At 38.8% G+C, this 21,404-nt stretch overlaps 1 protein-coding gene and 1 long non-coding RNA gene across 2 annotated transcripts; both read left to right on the plus strand.

Moving 5' to 3' along the window:
• Positions 1 to 410: 410 nt before the first annotated feature.
• Positions 411 to 887, plus strand: LOC145029409 (uncharacterized). Its single transcript, XR_013676519.1, has 2 exons — positions 411 to 530; positions 614 to 887. It is a non-coding gene; the product is annotated as an uncharacterized LOC145029409 (long non-coding RNA).
• A 730-nt stretch (positions 888 to 1,617) lies between these two features.
• LOC145030474 (uncharacterized) lies at positions 1,618 to 3,879 on the plus strand. Its single transcript, XM_078978839.1, has one exon. The coding sequence runs from the start codon at positions 1,618 to 1,620 to the stop codon at positions 3,877 to 3,879; it is 2,262 nt and encodes a 753-aa protein (XP_078834965.1).
• The last annotated feature ends 17,525 nt before the right edge of the window (positions 3,880 to 21,404 follow it).

Genomic DNA, 21,404 nt, shown 5'->3' on the forward strand with positions numbered 1-21,404 from the left:
GTCGGACTATAACATTATGAAACTTACAATGTTCAAGTTTCACGATCATAGGAGCATCCATTCTCCGGATATGTCCAGAAACGTAAACCCTAATGTACACAAACTTGTTCGGACAAGTCTGAAATTTACAGAAATTGGACTAGCTCCTATTGAATAGATAATGTTCGTACAAATGAAAATTTCGGGTTGTCACACTATGTTTGTTGGTGCCAACTAGACAAATAAAACATTGCAGGAAAGTCGCTGCAATAAAATGCAGGAACTTTCTTTACACAACAAACACATATTTTCATTAATAACTCCACGTCTATACCATCACACACACACACACATATATATATATATATATATATATATATATATATATATATATATATATATATATATATATTCTTTAAGACAAACCTAGCTTAATCGAAAAAAAAAAGTATTTGACAAGAGTTGATTAGAGCACAAAGCAAATGCTGCTAAAGGCGAATGAAGGCTCTAGATGTTAGTACATAAATCCCTTTTGGCTGGATAAGGCTTTGGTATAATGGTCCACATGAACATAATGTGATTGAATTCTCATTTTTTGTGTAGAATTTTTAACGTTGTGTTATCTTGATTGCAGGATGTTCGTGAATTCTGGTCCACACATGGTACGTGGACAATAACTGTACACCACTATCTGCAGTACTTAATTGATAAATCTTCATGAAAGATCTTGTCTGAGGAATCTGCTTCCCAAGGGAATTGACTAATGCTACTGTTATCATAATAAAGCAAGCTATTTTTATCACATGTTTATATCACATGAATTTCCTTTCCCAATTGCTCAATTATGTGTAATCCTTTACCACCAATGTATACGTTTTAATCATTGATAGTCATTCCTAATCCATATATTATTGATTTTATTATCTGATATATATATATATATATATATATATATATATATATATATATATATATATATATATATATATATATATATATATATATATATATATATATATATATATATGTTATGGCCTTTAAAAAAGAAATACAGAACAAGCAAATGAGTTGAGTTGACTGAGGGACCAGTGAGCAGGATGCATTGGCGAATTTGTATCTGTCGTTATCTTTACTTTACTTTTGTAATTTGCCTTTACGATTTACCATTATCACTGATACATAAAGCATAAATTATAATCGAATTATTTTGTATAACATTTGCATTCATCAATTTATCGACGAATAAATCAATCATGTTCATAGGATTAAAGCTTTGAAGTTTGATTGGACGAATTTGATTTAATGCATGTTCTTTTATACTTAGTTGAGGATTTTTGTATTATCTGCTTTTTTGATGATATTTTGGCGGAATCTCTGTATTCACCTAGGTTTTGTACATATACCTTTTCACCTAAATATGCATGGTAGTCCTCCATGGTTCGTATTCTTAATTATGAGTAGGCATTATTCAAAGCAACATACCTCCTTTTTAATTAAGTCTTTCTGATTATCTGTCATCTCCTTATTTGGCTTGCATCCTGGCCTTCATTTCAAGTCTTTCTCAATTAAAGCAGATCATCCGCCTTGCATCTCCTTAAACCCCCTTAATTACCAGCATTTAAAGCATTTCTCTTGAACATGGGATCCGAGCAAAATGAGTCACTTGATCAAGTTATTGAGGATTGCGGGGATATTTCAGATTATTGCCGGTTTTACTTTATGGAATTGGCATACAAGTTGAATAAGGAAGAGCACTACGGAAAACCTATGTGGTGGATTGGGATGTATATCGCATTAGCATCTCTGTTTTGCATCCTTGTAATGGTGGCTGATTTATTACATGGTTTGCGTAACAGAAAGTTCTGGTTTCCATGTAAGTATTTCACTTTGAATGCTGCTTCTCTTACTGTGATAGGTGTCGCAATAAAGCTACCCAATGGTCTCACCGATCTAACACCAAGTCATGTGGACCGCATTGCAAAGCTTGGAGGCTTGAGCTTCATGTGTACTATTATGGCGAATTTATTGCCTTCTCTAGCAACCATGGAAAACAAGGAACTCGTCTCAAACATGATAGCTTTAGGTATTCTGGTAATCACCTTGGCTGTGAACGTTTGCATTCAAATAAGCACGGGAGTTGTCTCCTACAACACGTCTGAGGAGCCGTTTGAGACTCAAATAGGATCTACACCGCTAGGCATATTACTAACAGGCCCAAAGTTCATAGCAACGATTTATGTAGCTATGTTACTCATGTTGCTCATGATATATGCATGTTCGTCTTTAGCAATTCTCAAGACCAAACAGATTCTAGAATCAAAATACCAAGCGGCTCATCAAAAAGCTTTAAAGGATCTGGATCCTCCACAAGACGGAAGATTAACTGTTGAAAAGTTACAGCAGTATGTGAGCAACCACTGTATCATGGCAGGAACCGGAAGCCCTCAATTCATGACGGTTTGCTCTGCCACAACTTCTGCTTCTGGGGTAATATGTTTTATAAGCACTGCATTACACGTTTATATCATTATGCCTAAAAGCATTAAAGATATGAAGGAACATGAGACGGATTTTAAGTGGTCAATGTTAGTGATTCTCATAATACAATTTATCGGAGTCATATTGGGAGCAGTTGCCCCTATTTCTAGATGTTTTGCAGCCTTAAGCTTTAAGTTGTCCAAAAAATGGATTAGGAACCATATCAAGGTCTTTAAAGTAGAGACCTACTGGACTCAGAAGTTATATGATTGGAAACAGAGAAGCATACCAATCCCATTCAGTAGCCCCATCCGCAGAGGGAAGATTGTCATTGAGAATATAAAAATCCTATTTCTCAGCATTTGCATAGAATTTCTGGAGACAGTTGTGGTAGCGTGCAAGATGATAGCGGTTATTCCACTTCTCTTTTTGATATGCGTCTCCTATTGTTGGAAGCGGTTAAAGGCCATGTTTAGCTCGTCAGGCAGTGTTGTGGTAAAAAATCCAGAACATCAAGGAAAAGATGATAGCCTGTATCCGTATGTTTTGCAACTTGAAGACGACACGGAGTTTGCAGAGAGAACATTGAAAGGCATATCAAAATCGGTGAGTCGTTTGATCCGAAAGGCTGAAAAAAAACAACCAACCAATCTTATCAATCTTATAGCGAAATCCAAAGGTTTTGATGGAGTTGAAAAGTTTGACGACCCTGGTGTTCCATCTTTAAGTTTAGAAGTAAAATATGTCAACTGTTGGAGCTTACCGTTGGTAACACTGACAGCTATCGCCAGTTCTTTCCGTAACATCCAGAAAGATACGGTTGATGGCTTGTTGAGTGGTGTGAGTGAAGGTCTTTTTTATGTCACACGTGTGGAAGAAAGCCTCAATGCCATCGATGACCATAAATGCATTCAAAAGGTGGCTAAAACTTTGTGGTTTGAAGTTGAAATCCGCCGCAAATGGTTAGGAAACAAGCTGCCAAAACCCGGGAAGACAGCTGGACAGATTGTTCAATTCTTGAAGGCCACATCTGAAAACATGGTCACTAAGGTGGGAAGTATGAAAGATGATGACTCCATATACAGGTCTATTTCTGCCAATTCCATGTATCGTATCACCGAAACACTCTTGCGCTCTCATCGGGAGACTATTGACCATGTTAGCGAAGAGGGACTATTTGAGATATTATCATCAATTATCGCTGACATATTGGCTGCGTGTCTCACCAACTTACCCCAACTCATAACAACGAAATGCCATGCAGAGCAGATAGAGAAACGGGAGGCGAGTGTCCATGAAGCAGCTCAACTTCTCGGTCAGACAAAACAGATAATCACTACCCTTAATCCTAAACGTCCGACCTTGAAAGAAGACGAGTTGGCGTTTATCGACAAGTGGCGTGATCACTTGAAACATCCTTAAAAATTATTTTGGTTTTTTTTTTTGGAATGTTCATAAGTACGTGTTAGTAATTTTTATTCCTAAAGCATCAAATTATCTCATGGTATATTTGCTCCCCTATGCTTGTTTATGAGGCATGTGAGGTCCTTGGATACAGTCATGTAACATGGATAATAATCATGCACTTCACCTTGTTTGTATGTAACATCCTTTATTTTGTGCCTAGAGGAGTATCTTGTAATTCTATTATTTTGTAACCGTAGTACGTTTTTAGAATTGTGTAGTTGGATTAATAAAATCAAGAGTTTATAAGTATTTGTGGTGTTGGTATATAATTGCATTAAAGTTTTACTCAGTTTTTGAAAGTCTTTAAATTTAAACCTTAGACTTTTCTCTTCAAATACCCATTTCCCCGATATCCTATTATTTTACATCAAAATGGTGTAAATCATCTCCAACCCACCCCATTTTTTGCACTATCTTGGTGTAAAGAAAAAGTTTAACGCCAAATTTAATATTATACTATTCATTTACGTGAAAATAATGTCAAAGTTTTAAATGTCAAATTTAATCCATCAAATTTAGTGTGTATCTATTTCTAACTTATAAAATATGACTAGATACACCTTAAGTGTAATAATTATTAATTATAATATTATGCTATATATTAAATCTCTATTAATTAATAAAATATAAATAGTTTATTTCACTATATTTTGTAATAATATATAAAGTTATTATAAATAAAAGATACTAAAATTTTGCCATCCCAAAAAAATAATAGATAGTAAATAAATTTATTAAAAAAAAGATTAAGTTGAAAGTATTTTTGACAACTTATATAAGTTCAAACAAAAAATATAATAAAATATGTAAATTTTAATGAAAAAAATAAAATAAGATTTGCGATAAAATAACTTTGTATTTTTTTTAAATGGAGGTGAATAGAACCTTTAACATACCGGTGGAGGACTATAATGTTTTCTTTGATGAATCATAAATATTCATTTTATTTTTATTTTTTTTCACAAGAAATTTATTTTAATTTTAAATACTACAAATAAAAATAATTAATAAACACAAAAAATAATAAAAATAAAAATATTTCATTAGTTAAAAATAAAAACTACATAATAAAACTAGAAAATATAATTAAATAGTATGAATCCTTGAAGTTGCACAGGAAAAATGAAATGTGAAAGATTTATAAGGATTAAATGTTTATAATGTCTATTTATAGTGACAATAAAAAAATAACTTGAACCAAATTAATATATCAAAATTTTGTAATGATATCAAATTTTAGTTGGTGAGAAAATAATGTCAAATTTAATCCATCAAATTTAGTGTGTATCTATTTATAACTTATAAAATATGACTAGATACACTTTAAGTGTAATAATTATTAATTATAATATTATGCTATATATTAAATCTCTATTAATTAATAAAATATAAATAGTTTATTTCACTATATTTTTTAATAATATATAAAGTTATTATAAATAAAAGATAGTAAAATTTTGCCATCCCAAAAAAATAATAGATAGTAAATAAATTTATTAAAAAAAAGATTAAGTTGAAAGTATTTTTGACAAACTTATATAAGTTCAAACAGAAAAATATAATAAAATATGTAAATTTTAATGTAAAAAATAAAATAAGACTTGCGATAAAATAACTTTGTATTTTTTTTTTAAATGGAGTTGAACAGAACCTTTAACATACCGGTGGAGGATTGATATAATGTTTTCTTTGATGAATCAGAAATATTCATTTTAATTTTATTTTTTTTTCACAAGAAATTTATTTTAATTTTACATACTACAAATAAAAATAATTAATAAACACAAAAAATAATAAAAACAAAAATATTTCATTAGTTAAAAATAAAAACTACATAATAAAACTAGAAAACATAATTAAATAGTATGAATCCTTGAAGTTGCACAGGAAAAATGAAATGTGAAAGATTTATAAGGATTAAATGTTTATAATGTCTATTTATAGTGACAATAAAAAAATAACTTGAACCAAATTAATATATCAAAATTTTGTAATGATATCAAATTTTAGTTGGTGAGAAAAGAAAGGTTATGACTTATTAAATTACAGAAGTTTTAATGAATATTGATTTTTCTAAACTACTGATGGAACGTCCAAATTAAAATGGACTTGATTTTTCTCTTGATAGCAAATTAGCCTATTTTCCACAGTATTAGTGTGCGATTTATGACGACCTGGTTGCTATTTTGATGGATTGAGATATCAGTTACGACTTTGAGTACTTCAAAAACGAATCGACAAAATGGTACAACAAGTCAATGCTCAATCGGTGAGGTGAGGTACCTCTTCCATATTCTCACAATTTCAATTTTAAAGATAACAAATTGTATCTTTTTTATAACTGTTTTGGATGATGCTATGTTTCATAATTAGGTTTATTTCAAGTATTAGTTATTAATGCATTAGATATATACATTCTTTCTAGTTTTTTAGTTTGAGAAGTTTTACCTTGTTTAACATTTGACCATATTAGGGATTTCCATTAAACTAAATATAAAGCAGACAATAAAAAAGTTAAAACTAACTAATCATATTTACATAAACCTAATTAAGAAACATAACATCATCCAAATTAGTACTTATAAGTTATAACAAAACATAAAATCTGACCTTTTGCCTCTTGCTTTTGTCTTGTAGCCATTTTCACAAGATGCTCATCTCACCATTGGCCAAACAAGACTATCGACATAATGAACAACTTTACGTGTGGTATAGTCTACCACGGACATTAAAGATTCTAGTCTTGGCTTCAACAGGATCATACAAACCAAAACCATGTTGTGAAACTTGAAAAAGAAACTCGTTGCGTAATGTGAGTCCAAATGGAATCATATTGCCACTAAACCCCGAAAACACATGATTTTTCACCCATGATCCAATCACCCCATACTCATTCATCATCCACACCTCACATTCCTCATCCATAACGCATGACATCACACAGACTTTTCCACCCAAAACTTCTAAAGTATTCGAGATGTGTCCACTGTGGCCATCTTGTATAGAATATGGAAGAGGTATCACACAAAATGTCTCTGCACCCAGATCAAAGGCTACTATCGATTCTATAATCTCATCAGTGTAACCAAGCCAATGAAGACACTACAAGGTTGACTCAGCGAGTCGCAAGGTTGACTCGGCGAGTCACATGCAGATGGCCGTGAACTCGACGAGTTGGATGAACAACTCGGCGAGTCCAATGAAGATTGCCATAGACTCGACGAGTTGAAGAACAACTCGGCGAGTCGGATGAGTTTTCTCCAGGATATGTATGCGTGTGTATCTATCGGGTTGCAAGAAGGAAACTCGACGGGTGGCCTTAAAGTTTGATCGAGAATCCAAGGAACTCGACGAGTCACTCCGATGACTCGACGAGTTGGAATGTGCTTCAAGGAACTCGGCGAGTAGCCGAGGGTACTCGGCGAGTCGAGGTCAACATGGACTGTTGACCTTGACCGAGGACTTTGACTTTGATCAGGGGTTGACCGGTGGGTTATGGAGTACCTTAAAAGGTTAAGGACTTATGAGTATATTGTACTATGATAATAGGTGGTAGAGCCTGTGTCAAGTGATCCGAGAGTTGGAGTTTACCTTCCGAGTCGACATCTGCGATGTGAGTTATCCTCACTATATCGATAGGGTCTACGGCACCAAGGTTAGCCCTTTAGTTGTTATTTTTATGGTATGCTACATGTGGTTATGATCTGTTAGATCGGAATCAGGGTAGACAGTATGTTATGCTCTTATGATCCGTAGGGATTGGTATGTTAGTGACCTGCAAGGTCGGTGCTCTAGTTACGAGAGAATTCTATGACTGATGATCAGTGAGATAGATATGTTTGATGTTTGTATATGCCAGTATATGATAGTTATGCGCACATGGTTATTTGCTTGATTGGTTGGGCTGAGGCGGTCCTGCTTTTTGCTGAAGGCCAACATACCCTATGAGCGGTCCGGGGAGACTGTAGGCCCACGTGGCGGACCAATCATGCCGAAGGCTTGGGATAGATCCAGATAGACCGTAGGCCCTCTAGGGCGGTCCACTCAGGCCGATGGCACAGTATGCATGTTGATTGATTGATTATTACTGATACGGTATTGTCAGTGTGGTATTGGTATTTTGGGGGTAGCTCACTAAGCCCTCGGGCTTATAATTTTCAGTTTATTATTTCGGGTACTTTAGGAGATCATGCCAAGGAGAAGGCGTGACCGTACCGCTCCTCATCCTTATGTTATGATTTTGGGACACTCTGATGGATAATGATTTGAAAACATTTTTGTAAACAATGCTATTTGATTTTTATTTATGATTGAAAAGTTTAAATTTGGCGTAAAATTTATGGATGTTACAAGTTGGTATCAGAGCCTTGGTTTGTGTGAATCGGAGGAACACTCGTGTGAATCCAGTCTCAAATCAAGGAGATTTTCGAAAAGTAAGTCTTTAAAATGGTTTTCAAATTAAAGGATGGAGGGTGCAGAGGGTACGATCAGCCGGAGCCTGTAAATAAGCCCCAAAATACCATATAGTTACTTGATATTATGATATGTTAGAACAACATGCTAGTGCTAGGCTAGGGATCTTCAGGAATCGCATGATAGATTTGCCAGATTATATGATGCCTGTTAGCCTAGGGTTTATTACATATGGAACTGACATCATAACTGTAGATGTTTAGTGTGTGCATCACGACTGTGTATAGTCAATATCTTATAGCCTGAGAATGTCTTATTCGACCTTAGTGTAGGATTAGATATTTGAAAGTCTATCGGGTCCAGCATTATGTGCAGCTAGCATACACTAGCACTGCAGGGGCTGATGGAAGTTTCATGGATGTGTGAGTTGTGTGGAGCTGTAGGATCAGTTGTGAGATAGGCGATGTCCCCTATTAGTGAGGGTTGAGCGCATATTATGTTGAGTATAGTATTAGGGCATTATGGTAATAATTGAGACAACTATGGGTAGGTATGGGAGGTAGTATGGGCCCGTACTACTGGAAGCACAGGACCCATACGCGTACCAAGGAAGTCACAACCCTTGGGGTTTGAGGGTATTGGTCTCCCGACATTATATTGTTTATCTGACATATTGAGTATATTGTAGTATGGTGGTGACGAGACGTTTTGATGATGGATTCGGGTCAGTATCGGGGACGGGAGATGGAGGGTCGGAGGTGCCGATAGCACCTGAGCCCGTGGTTCAGATTGGGACAGAGGAGTTGGATGCCAGGATCCGAGAGATTCTGCACGACGAGATTGATGCGGCGTTCTGAGCACAATTACCAGAGATGTACCGGGACTTCGATAATACGAAGCCCTCGGCATTTGATGGTACACAGGATGCGATCAGGGCTATTAGGTGGTTATCTGACGTGGAGGGCTGTTTCTTCACATGCTCATGTCCTGCTGACCAGAAGGTCAGGTGTGCCCTGAACCTTCTAAGGCTCGGGGCAAAGGACTGGTGGAGATTGACGATTGGGTCGTATACTGATGATCAACGGGCTGCTGTTACTTGGGAGCAGTTACGGGATATGTTTCGCACCGGATACTTTCTGCGCGTGGAATGGGAGCGGCTTGCTCAGGAGTTTTTGACATTGAGACAGGATGTGGAGACTGTGATGGAGATTACTCGTATGTTCACGGATAGGGCTATGTTTTTCCCGGAGTTTGCTTCGGAGCAGTCTCAGATGACTCGTTATCTGAGTATGCTCAAGACTGATATTCGACAGTTTGTGTCTACATAGCGATGTGATACCCTCCTGGACCTTCAGGAAGTCGCGAGGCGGCGTGAGATGGAGATAGACCTGCAGCTGAAGGAGTAGCGTCAGGCACCAACACAGTCTCAGTCGGCGCCTAAGCGGTCTAAGACTGCTGATACACGATCTGGGGGTCAGCAGAGCCACACATGTGGAAAGTGTGGCAGGGTTCAATTGGGGGTTTGTCGAGCAGGAGGTGGGTGCCACAAATGTGGCAATGAGGGGCACTATGCCAAGGAATGCTGTCAGTCCGCCCCTCCAGCAAATGTGAGGATTTGTTACCATCATCATCAAGTTGGTCATGTGAAGACCAACTCTTTGCAGCTCTCCGCCAAGCCGGCGTAGGGTTCCGTGCCAGCTACTATGAGGATTGGAGATGGGAGGCCAGTCAAGGTGGAGCCTACGAAGGCTCAGGGTCACGCCTTCCAGCTCACGGCCGAGGAGGCCAAGACAGCACCAGATGTAGTTGCTGGTATGTTTCTATTCTCTGTCTCAGTTATTGTATTTGTGTTATGCTTATTGGTTGTACCTGTGATTAGGTACGTTCCTAGTTAATTCTTTCCCATCTTTGGTATTATTTCACTCGGGGGCGAGTCGGTCATTTATATCTCAGACCTTCTCTAGAGGGTTTAGTGTGCCGATAGATGATCTTGAGTGTCCGTTGCGAGTTTCGATCGCCAACGAGCATGGGGTTTCTGCTTCTTCGGTCTACCGGGGATGTGAGTTGGAGATTTTCGGGGTGTCCTTCCTGATAGATTTGATTCCTATCCCCATGGGGGAAGTATGTATGATTGTAGGGATGGATTGGCTTAGCCGTTTTGGTGCCATGATCGACTGTGAGGGACAACGAGTGGTGGTTCGAACCCCAAGTGGAGGAGAACTTGTAGTATATGGTGAGGGCACCCGGTTGGGATCAGGGTTTTGTTCGGCACCCAGGGCTCAACAGTATATTCAGCACGGGTGTGCCAGTTATTTAGCGTATGTGGTGGATACGCGGGTTAGGGAGCAGTTTTCAGTTTCTGAGGTCCCGATGGTTAAGGAGTTTGCTGATGTGTTTCCGGAGGAGTTACCCGGAGTGCTTCCGGAGAGTCAGGTTGAGTTCAGAATTGATCTAATGCTAGGTGCGGCCCCTATCACCAAGGCGCCATACCATCTGGTACCGCCTGAGATGCAGGAGCTATCATCTCAGTTGCAGGAGCTGTTGGGTAAGCAGTTTATTCATCCGATTAGTTCACCGTGGGGAGCACCGATCCTTTTTGTCAGGAAGAAGGACGGTTTGCACAGGATGTGCATTGACTATAGGGAGCTGAACAAGTTAACAGTGAAGAACCGTTATCCACTCCCGAGGATAGATGATCTTTTCGATCAGCTTCAGGGTGCATCTTGGTTATCTAAGATTGATTTGAGATCAGGATATCACCAGGTCAAGGTGAGGGAGGAGGACGTGGAGAAGACCGCGTTTCGGACTCGTTATGGTCATTACGAGTTCATGGTGATGACGTTTGGGCTCACCAACGCGCCAGCGGTGTTCATGGATCTGATGAACCGATTCTGCAGACTGATGCTCGATCGCTTGGTCATTGTGTTCATAGATGATATCTTGGTGTATTCCAAGACCTGAGAGCAGCATGAGAAGCCTCTCAGGGAGCTGCTGGAGGTTCTGAGGTGAGAACGGTAGTATTCCAAGTTCTCGAAATGCGAGTTTTGGTTACAAGAGGTCCAGTTCCTCGAACATCTCATTAACTAGGAGGGGATTTTGGTTGACCCGGCCAAGGTGGAGGCGGTTATGCAGTGGGAGACTCCGAAATCTCCCTCAGACATCAGGAGTTTCTTAGGTTTAGCAGGGTATTATCGGAGATTCATTCGTGATTTCTCCAAGATTGTCGTACCCTCACTCGTCTAACGAGGAAGGGGGTGGATTTTCAGTTGGGGCCCCGAGCAGCAGAGGGCATTTGAGACCCTTCGGCGATGTTTATGCGAGGCGCCGGTGTTGACACTCCCGGAGGGAGTTGAGGATTTTGTGGTATTTTGTGATGCATCCATCACATGCTTAGGGTCGGTCCTCATGCAAAGGGGACGAGTGATAGCCTATGCGTTGAGGCGGTTGAAGCCGCATGAGACGAGATACCCTACACATGATCTTGAGTTGGGAGCGGTGGTCTTCGCTCTCAAGATTTGGAGGCACTATATGTATGGGGTCCATTGCACCATATACACAGATCACAAGAGTTTGAGACACATCATGGACCAGCCAAACCTGAACATGAGGCAACGCGGGTGGCTGGATGTGGTCAAGGACAATGATTGTGAGATACTTTACCATCCTGGTAAAGTAAATGTGGTTGCAGATGCTCTGAGCTACAAGGCAGCTGGGTCCTATACCCCAGCCAGGTGTATGAGGATAGTAGTGGATTCCCCGCTGGTGGGTTTGGTCAAGGATGCTCAGGTTGAGGGTATTAGACCATAGAACTGGAAGTTGGAGAGGATTAAGGGCGAAGGCGCCCGGTTTGTTCATGATAGTCGCGGATTGTTGACCTGTTACAGTCAGGTTTGGGTTCCGATGTCCGGAGGGGTCCGACAAACAGTGATGGAGGAGGCTCATAAGTCTCGTTTTTCTATTCACCCGGGAGCCACCAAGATGTACCGTGATTTGAGTTCGAATTATTGGTAGCCTGGTATGAAGCGAGATATCGCATGGTTTGTTGAGAGGTGCTTGACCTGTAGGATGGTCAAGGCTGAGCATTAGAGGCCGCATGGTAAGCTACAAAATCGAGGCGGTCATGCAGTGGGAAGTGCTGAGGTCTCCTTCGGATATCAGAAGTTTTCTGGGATTGGCAGGGTAGTACCGGAGATTCATTTGAGATTTCTCCAAGATTGTAGTACCCCTCACTCGTCTGAAGAGGAAGGGGTGGATTTTTTTGGGGCCCTGAGCAGCAAAGGGCATTTGAGACCCTCCGTCAGTGGTTGTGTGAGGCTCCAGTCTTGACACTCCCGGAGGGAGTTGAGGATTTTGTGGTATTCTGTGATGCATCCATCACAGGTTTAGGGGCAATCCTCATGCAAAGAGGATGGATGATAGCCTACACGTCGCGGAAATTGATGTCGCATGAGATGAGGTATCCTACTCATGATGTAGAGCTGGGAGCGGTGGTGTCCGCTCTCAATATATGGAGACATTACCTATATGGGGTTCGTTGTACCATATAAACGGATCCCAAGAGTTTGTGACACGTCATGGACCAGTCGAACCTGAACATGAGGCAGCACAGGTGGCTGGATGTAGTTAAGGACTACGACTGCGAGATCCTTTACCACCCTGGTAAAGCGAACATGGTGGCAGATGCTTTGAGCCGCAAGGCAGTTGGGTCTTCCACCCCAGCAATGTGTATTAGGATAGCGGTGGATACGCCTTAAAGAAATAAAACGTCAGATACAACTTGGATAAAACACGAAGGCATCAACAACCTTAAAAGTCGGACACAACACCCTATTTATAGACTTTACTTACAACCACAAGGAGTTTACGGCCGTAAGGAGTTTACGACCGTAAACACATAAAAACCGTAAACTGTAGACAAAATCGGTTTTCCTACACAATCCCTACCACTAACTATTATGCCTAGACCAAACCATTATACAGGGCCTTTCAATCTCCCCCTTGGTTTGGACTAGCTCGATGCCATCCCCTTGTTGACGACCATGACGTCCATTTGGCCCATTGCTCCATTCCACATTCTCTTGTTCAGAATCTCCGCAACCATTGTTGTGTACACATTGGCTCCTTCTTCGTAAATATCCTCAACAACTTTAATTTGAAAGTTGCTAAGATAATGAATATCCCATTTCTTGAATTGCACAAGTCTCTGCGATCATACAATCGGATACACCCCTTTTTAAGTTTTATGACCGCTCCAGAAGTATTTTCATCATAGACCCAACATTCCAATGAACTGAGAGATCCATCTTAATAGCCCTGAAGAATCAGAAATTGTTGACCTGCTTCGTTGGAGGCCACATAACCACCTGCAATGGCTTGTCGGTAGACTGTTCAAATACATCTGGTTGTTCAAATATAACTGATTCTACCGTCGACATCGATGGAAATCCTTTCTTTACTTGATCATCCAGAAAATGCTTAAACTGAGTAACCTGAGGAGTATTCAAAAGATTGATGAACGGAGCTTGAGACAACTCCGTCAGATCAACTCTCGTAAACGACTCAAATGCATGAATATCCTTATACAACTCTGAATTACCACTCTTACGAATGACAATCCACATTCTGAGAGGGTCATGAAATCCCCATGCAGCCACTCCTGATCTATCTCCAAATGTATCTCGGAACCTAATAACTTCAAGATCAGTAACAATTATTAAGGGTTCGCTCCGAGACGCATTTCGATTAGTATTCCGTTTAAACAGTAATTGTCCTCTCTGAACATCGCCTTCTTGACCACGACGTATAATCTCTTAAATATGCAGAGCCAAAGGAGGTTCAACTACAACACCTTCAGCAGTACCAGAAGACTGACCGACTGGTGAGTCTACTGGAAAAGCCAGTATGTGAAGATTAATTCTCTGTTCCTCAACGGACGTCTGGTACCTCTCACCAAGATCAACTTCAAGTTTCTTCTTTAGCTCAAAATAACTCGAAGTCAACAGATTAAAGTGATCCTGCAGGTCGGAAATCTGATTGGTCTTCAGTTTCTTATCTTTCTTGAGTTTAGCCAGTTGTCCTCAAAGACTAGATTTATCTGATTGTAGCTTGGAGACTTGAATACGAAGATCGACATTCTCGGCACGAAGTTCTGCAACCTGAATATCTAGTTCAATATTCTTCTGACTAAGAACCAAAATTTCTTTCTGCAGACCAGCAAGATTAAGATTATCACCCCTAGCACCCCCTTCATCAATAGAGACACCTTTTCCTCAAGGACCAGGCGATAAAAGTTGTTCTTCTGCCATGTGTAGCGCCAGCGTTTCGGAAGAAGCATCTCGATTAAATCTAGGAACCGAGAAACCGGGCGGTGCAGAGGGACCAACAACATCAAATGCTGAACTAGGACCAGCAGAGAACATCTTTGTAGTGGTGAGTCTTGTAGTAGCAGCAGTGATAGGTGGGGTAGGAAGACCGCTAACCAAACTTGCGATTAGCTCAGATTGCCTTGCATCAAGTCTTCTTCTCTTGGATTGTGGTTGGTTAGATTTTGGAGAAAACACACTCACGAATGGTTCGGCTGTAGGAGAAACGGATACACAAGGGGAACATCCTATAACCATCTCTATAGGAATAGAAGTCGACACCATTTGCTTTGAAGTAGGAGTTCGCGTTTCAAACATCTCGCTCGATTTCCTTGTCTCAGTTGTTTGCAACACAACATCATCGACATTGTTGAAAATTGTGTCAAGATTTTCATGAGACACAATATTGGAACTGCTTGCCAAAGAAGCGGCTATATCATCACGATCAAAACCAGTTAAGTCAAGATCATCAAAAGAATCATTTCTCTCTTCACCAATACTCATCTCTCCACCAACTCTATCATCACTCAACTCTTTTTCATGTTCTGAGACAGTTTGAGCTTTGCGAGTTGGTGAGTCTTCTTTCTCGGTTTCTTCATCCTCAGATACATCTATAACAATGTTGGTTGGAGTTGATTTCTCAGCAGATGTTTGCTCCGAGGATGTTTTCTCGGATGCCTCGTAAGACTCTGGTGGCTCATCCAGTTCTGTAAACTTACCAAACTTTTCCAAAGGATATAGTCCTTGAAATATGAACTTGCCTTTCCTATTTTGTTTGATGAGTCCCACCGTGTGGGGACCCAAGGACTTCATATCCAATGTTTCTCCCGTCTTCCTTACGTCTGGAAACTGAATGTTAATGAACATTTGCACGAAACGGAGATACAACAGAAAAGTATCCCGAGTAGAAGCTCTGATGTTGATAACAAATTCCTCAAGGATGAACTTTGAGAAATTAAAGCGAAACCCAGTAGAAAGAGATACCAGAGCACCAGTTGTGCGCTGAGAAATCTCGTCTGCCCCAGACCTCCTTCCTGAGATGCAGCTTACAAAAACATGGGCCAAAAACCTCCAGTATGGATGTAACAACTTTTTCAGCGTTGGTGGAAAGGTTCCCTCATAACTCATTCTTCGCAGAATTCTTTGAGCATCTTCGATTCCAATCTCTGTAGGGAAGTTGGGTTGATCATCAATTAACAATGCTTCACGAATAAAGCCTTCATTAATGACAATCTCTCGAACCTGTACTTTCTTCTTCACTGTAAAATTGCCATCATTATCCATGTGTGTCTTTGTAGTCGCCCAAAACTCGCGTATTAAACTTTGATAAATCACCGGATTGAGTGTGATTGCGGATGCTAAACATCATTCACGCAATCGATGAATCATCGAACGCATATCCGAATGAATAGCCAGAGGATCCGCAAGTACAATTTCTAGGTTGTGCATATCTGCAAATTTTAAGCTCGCCATTGTCTGCACTCAAACACAACTGTAAGAAACCTTAAAGAAAAATTTTATTTTGACCCAAAAAAAATATTCTAATTAAAAATATGACCAAAATAAAATTTCATTAAATAAAAATGAGTGATAAAATCGATTTTACTGCCAAGAAATTAAAGGAAACTGTGAAATATAAACATTAATCGAAAAATAGTTCTTGGGCCGTAAACTCTAAGTTTACGGCCAAAGGACTCTTTTGAAAAGTTGACACACGATATTTCCTCATTTAATTTATTCAAAATGCAAGCAGTAAACATATTGTTCTAGGAGTAAACTAGGAGTTTACGGCCTAAGAACCGATAATCGAAAAATCGCCAAAAATCGATCCTACACATCGAATTAATGCACAAGACTTGAAGATATGTGAATGTAAAAATCAGTAGCATTAATATAAATTAGAAACAAGTCCAAATTTCAACATTCGGAGTTTACGGCCGAAGCTTACGGCCGTAAGCTCTGTCGGACACCTTTTTGCGATTTTCGACACAATGACACGGTGAAAATTGAAATAAACTACATATTTGTGATCTAGAAGTTATTACCTTTGTGATGATGTAAATGTTTTTACGAAAATCAACAAATTTTTTTGAGCTTTTGAGAGGGTTTGAGAGGTGGTTTGCGGCTGGAATCTCGTGAATGAGGAGATTCCAACAATGAACTCCTTTTACCCTTTCTTACCTTCCCTTACCCTCTTACCTGATAACTACCCGGTATTTTTAACTTCCAACAATTAAATTAATTAAAAAAAACTTTGAGGATTAATTTAATTTCGAAAATAAAAATAAAATAAAAAATAAAAGTAAAAACTAACAAAACACAATTGAATTGCTAGATAAATAAAACAAGGCAAAATAAAATAAAATAAAACAAAAAATAAAATAAAATTGCAAATTGCAAACTAAGAATTAAAAATAAAAATAAAATAAATTAAAATTAAAATTTTAAAAGTAAAAATAAAATTCAAATAAAATTTTTACAAAACAAAAAAACTTAACCACTATTACTTTTGTGATGCTTGGATCAAAGTTATTGGACAATCTTATTCACTTCTCGGTACCCTTATCTTCACATCTTCGTCTGATCGATTGCGAGTATTGTGGTCCACTTAAACACGAAAAACTTTTGACAAATTTGGACATTTTACCAATGACAAGATTCAGGCATATATCTAATTATAAATTTTAATTATTATGATAAATCCTAAATCTTAATTAAATATACCTTATGACCATTTAACTGACTACAACCAGGGATATTGTTGTCCACCTAAATCGAGCAGCGAGATCTACAGACAAACTGTATGTGTTCAATTTTAAGTGTATCAGAACGTGTTTCCCGCTTCCTGATATGCTCCAACCATCAAGAACTTCCAGAGTACTCCTTACACCGGGTGAGCAGACAACCACTCAGAGAGAAGGTAGATTCGGAATTCACTAACTTATCACTTTAGAGGGGTTGAGAAGTAGAAAGTTGCATATGCTGTGTACCAGGTCGGATTTGAGGTCACGCAAAGGAGACAGCATATGGCTAACAGATAGGAGAAGTTTCACAGATCACATGCAGAGAAATAGAGTTACATATGTTGTAATCCAGGTCAGATCTCTTCCAATCACGCAAAGGGTGCAACATATGACTGATAGTAGGAAAGAAAGAAAATGATATTCTACAGACCTAATTTATCGGAATTTACCAGTCGCCCCATCCAACCGGAATTAAGGACAAAATCCGCACATCGAGGAAGAGTGACTCCACAGTTCCAGATACGGGTTATTTAATGTGACCGATAGATTCCCATGTATATCTCCCTGCTCAACCTATCCGAGCGTCATGATATCAGGTTAAACGGATCTAACTAGGTCAAAGCTTGTCAAGTCCATAAAATTTATTAGTTTCAACTTTTCCTAGTCAAGTCCATTTAAAGTCTTTCATGCCTACCAACACATCGAATACAGAGCGTAGACAATTCAACTTAACTACATTACGCCGATTTAGATTCTCCGTTATCACTAGATGATCTCACTACCCATCACAATACTTACAACCGAAGTTGTCAATAATAAATTTTAAAATGCTGAACAGAAATGACACTATTTTTGGATTTTTATTATTATTATTTTTTTTTTTTGTTTTTGGATTTTTATTTCTACCCCTAAATTTATGCATGGGTGAGAATACAAAACAAAATAATGCGCAAATTTAAACTATCCTAAAACAAAAAATGAAAATGTAAACTAATAAAACCAAAAATAAATTGAGAAAAGAAAAATAAAATGTAACGCCCGTAGACCCGGGCTAGTCAATTTAGAAGCAATAGGGGTCGAAAACGACTTTTCGACAAAAGATTATTTAGAATAAATAATATTAACCAAGTTGTGGGATATGTCTCAAGGTTTCCGTACATATAAAGAATGCCGAAATCCGAACTATAACGAAGAAGTTATGGCCCGCCGAAGTTTTACGGCAAAACCGGCACGGCACCGGAAGACATAAAATAGTAAATTTATGATAGAAGACTTTTTAGCCTTAGAAATCTAACAAAAGTTGTAGAATATGTTAAACTAAGAACATCTATAAAAAGAACGCCCAAATCCGACTTCGTATGAAGAAGTTACGCCTTTTCGAAGTTTCGGACTAGCAGTGTACTACCCGAAATTCGAATGTTTGATCGAGCGGTTTTTAGCCGACACGACCTGAACGAGAATCGAAGATCTTGTTGAGAGTAGCGTAACGAGAAAAAGATGGGAAAAAACGGATGTCGGATGAAGAAGTTATGAGGATTTAACAGACCAATCGTGTCCCGGCCCGTTAATAATATGAAATTTAAAATCGAGCCAAAATTAGCCGACGAAGTCTAAACGAAAGTTGTAGAGTAGGTTCCCACCTTCGCGTGGATATAAAGAACGTCAAAAACGGAGCTCGTATGCGAAAGATACGAATTTTTGAAGTTAGAACTCGAAAATGCGAAACTGATGCGAAGTCGATGACATGGCTCGATCAGGACCGTCGCTTGCTGAACACGGTCTTCGCTCCGGATCACGCCATGCAGCATCGCCTTACACCTCGCGTACGAAGCGAACGCCCCGCGTCCGAGTACGCCTTGCATCCGAAGTCTCTACGCCCCGCGCCTTCCGGTGTTGCGAGCCAGCTGGTGCGAAGCTGGCACCCTTATCCGAGCAGTACGCCCAGCGTACCCTCGGTACGCCCCGCGTAGAGGCGAGCTTCGGCCCCTATAAATAGGGTGCGAACTTCTCCGGATTTTTCACACCATTTCTCATTCTCTCTCTAAAATCTTTCTCTCTCTAGGGTTTTGAAGTCTCCCTAAGGTCTAGGTGAACCCCTAGCACCCTAAGGAAGCCCCGAGGCTCCCGGAGTCCCGAGAAAAAGGAGTTTTTCGGTTTCGAAACGCTGCTCCAATTAAGTTCCGGTTTTCGATAAAATTCGCTGTAAGTGTGCTACGCTTACGCAATTTTTAATATAGCTTTCAAATAATTATAGGAATGTTATTAGGTCCTTAAAATAATTATTTGGGCTATTATTATGAGATATATCGAGTATTATTAATGCTTAATAATACTCAGACTAATTAATTTATCGCGGTTATCATTAAACTAAACCCTAGTGGTACCGATACTAGGTTTTATCGAAGGAATATCATTTTGAGAGTATTGAAGCACTGTCCGAGTGCTGAGTCACCACCTAATCAAGTGAGTGCATGGTCCCTTTCATCTTACACATAGATATGAAGTATTTTAATATAAATTACGTGCTATGTGTACATATTGTCTGAATACTTGCTGTCTATGCTGAGTGAAAGATTTTTATACATGTTTTAAATGATTTAAACTGTAACATATTTTATATCTACAAAACGTGTTGGGGAAAAACATGGGTAGATAAAATAGTTGTTTGTGATAACACGATGGGAGATATCAGTGTTGTCAGTGATCTAGTCATCTAGTGGAGTATAGATGACGACTATGGACGATACTAGACGGTCCAGTGGAACGATAGCAGTTTCGTATCATGTAGGTATTTTTGAACTACGTGCTCATTAGGTATTTTTGAACTGAGTGTGTTCACTACGTATCTTTGAACTGAGTGTGTTCACTAAGTATTTTGAACTAAGTGTGTTCACTAGTTACTTTTGAACTAAGTGTTTACCAGATGTTTCGGACTACGTGTTCACCAGATATATTCTATAAGCCTTGGTAATGATGGACTTCGTGTCGATTCCTTAGGATGATCCTTAGGAATAAATAAACGAGGAATAGCTGATTCTTAGGGTAGATCCTTAAGACTAAAGAAGATAATGGGGATGGGTAATTGGGTTGATTGTTTGATTGTTTAAACATAATAATTATATTATTGTGGGTTGAAAACCCTATGTACTCACCAGGTTTCCCAACCTGACCCACTCAGTTTATTCACATCACAGGTGGCGATATGAAGTGACATTACACTGAGAGATTTAAAGAGATGTAGATCACTAGTGTAAATAATTGTAAGTTCTGTTTATGCTTATGTTTATGTATTAACGATGACATCCCAAACGTTTTAAGATGAATAAAAATACGTTTCTTCGAAAATGTTTTAATAACGTATTTATCGTGTTTTTCTGGGAACAAATTCCGCAACCTTTTTATAAAATGAAGTACTCTGATTTTATAAAGCATAAAAAAAAATCGGTCTTTTCTGGCCGAGATTTTGGGGATGTCACATAAAAAAAAAAAAAAAAAAAAAAAAAAAAAAAAAAACTTAATCCTCAAAACGTATCATTTTCAGAAATCCCACAAGCACATGGAAGCATGCTTTGTTAAATGGCTTTGTGAACAAGTCCGCCACATTGTTATCAGTGTGGACTTGATCTGTTTATGGTGCGGAATCCCAATCAAACGGATGATGTCAGATAAAATAGAAGAGAAGAAGGAGAAGAATAATATGAATCTTCGTATGATATGATTAGAATTATGATCCGGATACAAGAGATTCACACACACACACACATAAGCTCCCATTTCTCTCTTCTATTCATCAATCAGTTCCTCACACCCTAACACCTATATTTATACTAGGCAACATGGGCCGGAAACACATGGGCCGTAAATGAGTTTACGGCCGTAAGGTGTTTACGTCCGTAAACTCAGCCGTAAACTAGACCATAAATTCATAAATATTACAGAAAAATACAATTTCCCAGAAAAG

Source organism: Lactuca saligna, chromosome 2, assembly GCF_052625555.1.
Source record: "Lactuca saligna cultivar CGN05327 chromosome 2, ASM5262555v1, whole genome shotgun sequence".
In the NCBI taxonomy this organism is placed as follows: Eukaryota; Viridiplantae; Streptophyta; class Magnoliopsida; order Asterales; family Asteraceae; genus Lactuca; species Lactuca saligna.

Excerpts from the sequence above, each read along its gene's own strand:
- LOC145030474 (XM_078978839.1), top strand. The coding sequence starts at position 1,618 with ATGGGATCCGAGCAAAATGAGTCACTTGATCAAGTTATTGAGGATTGC.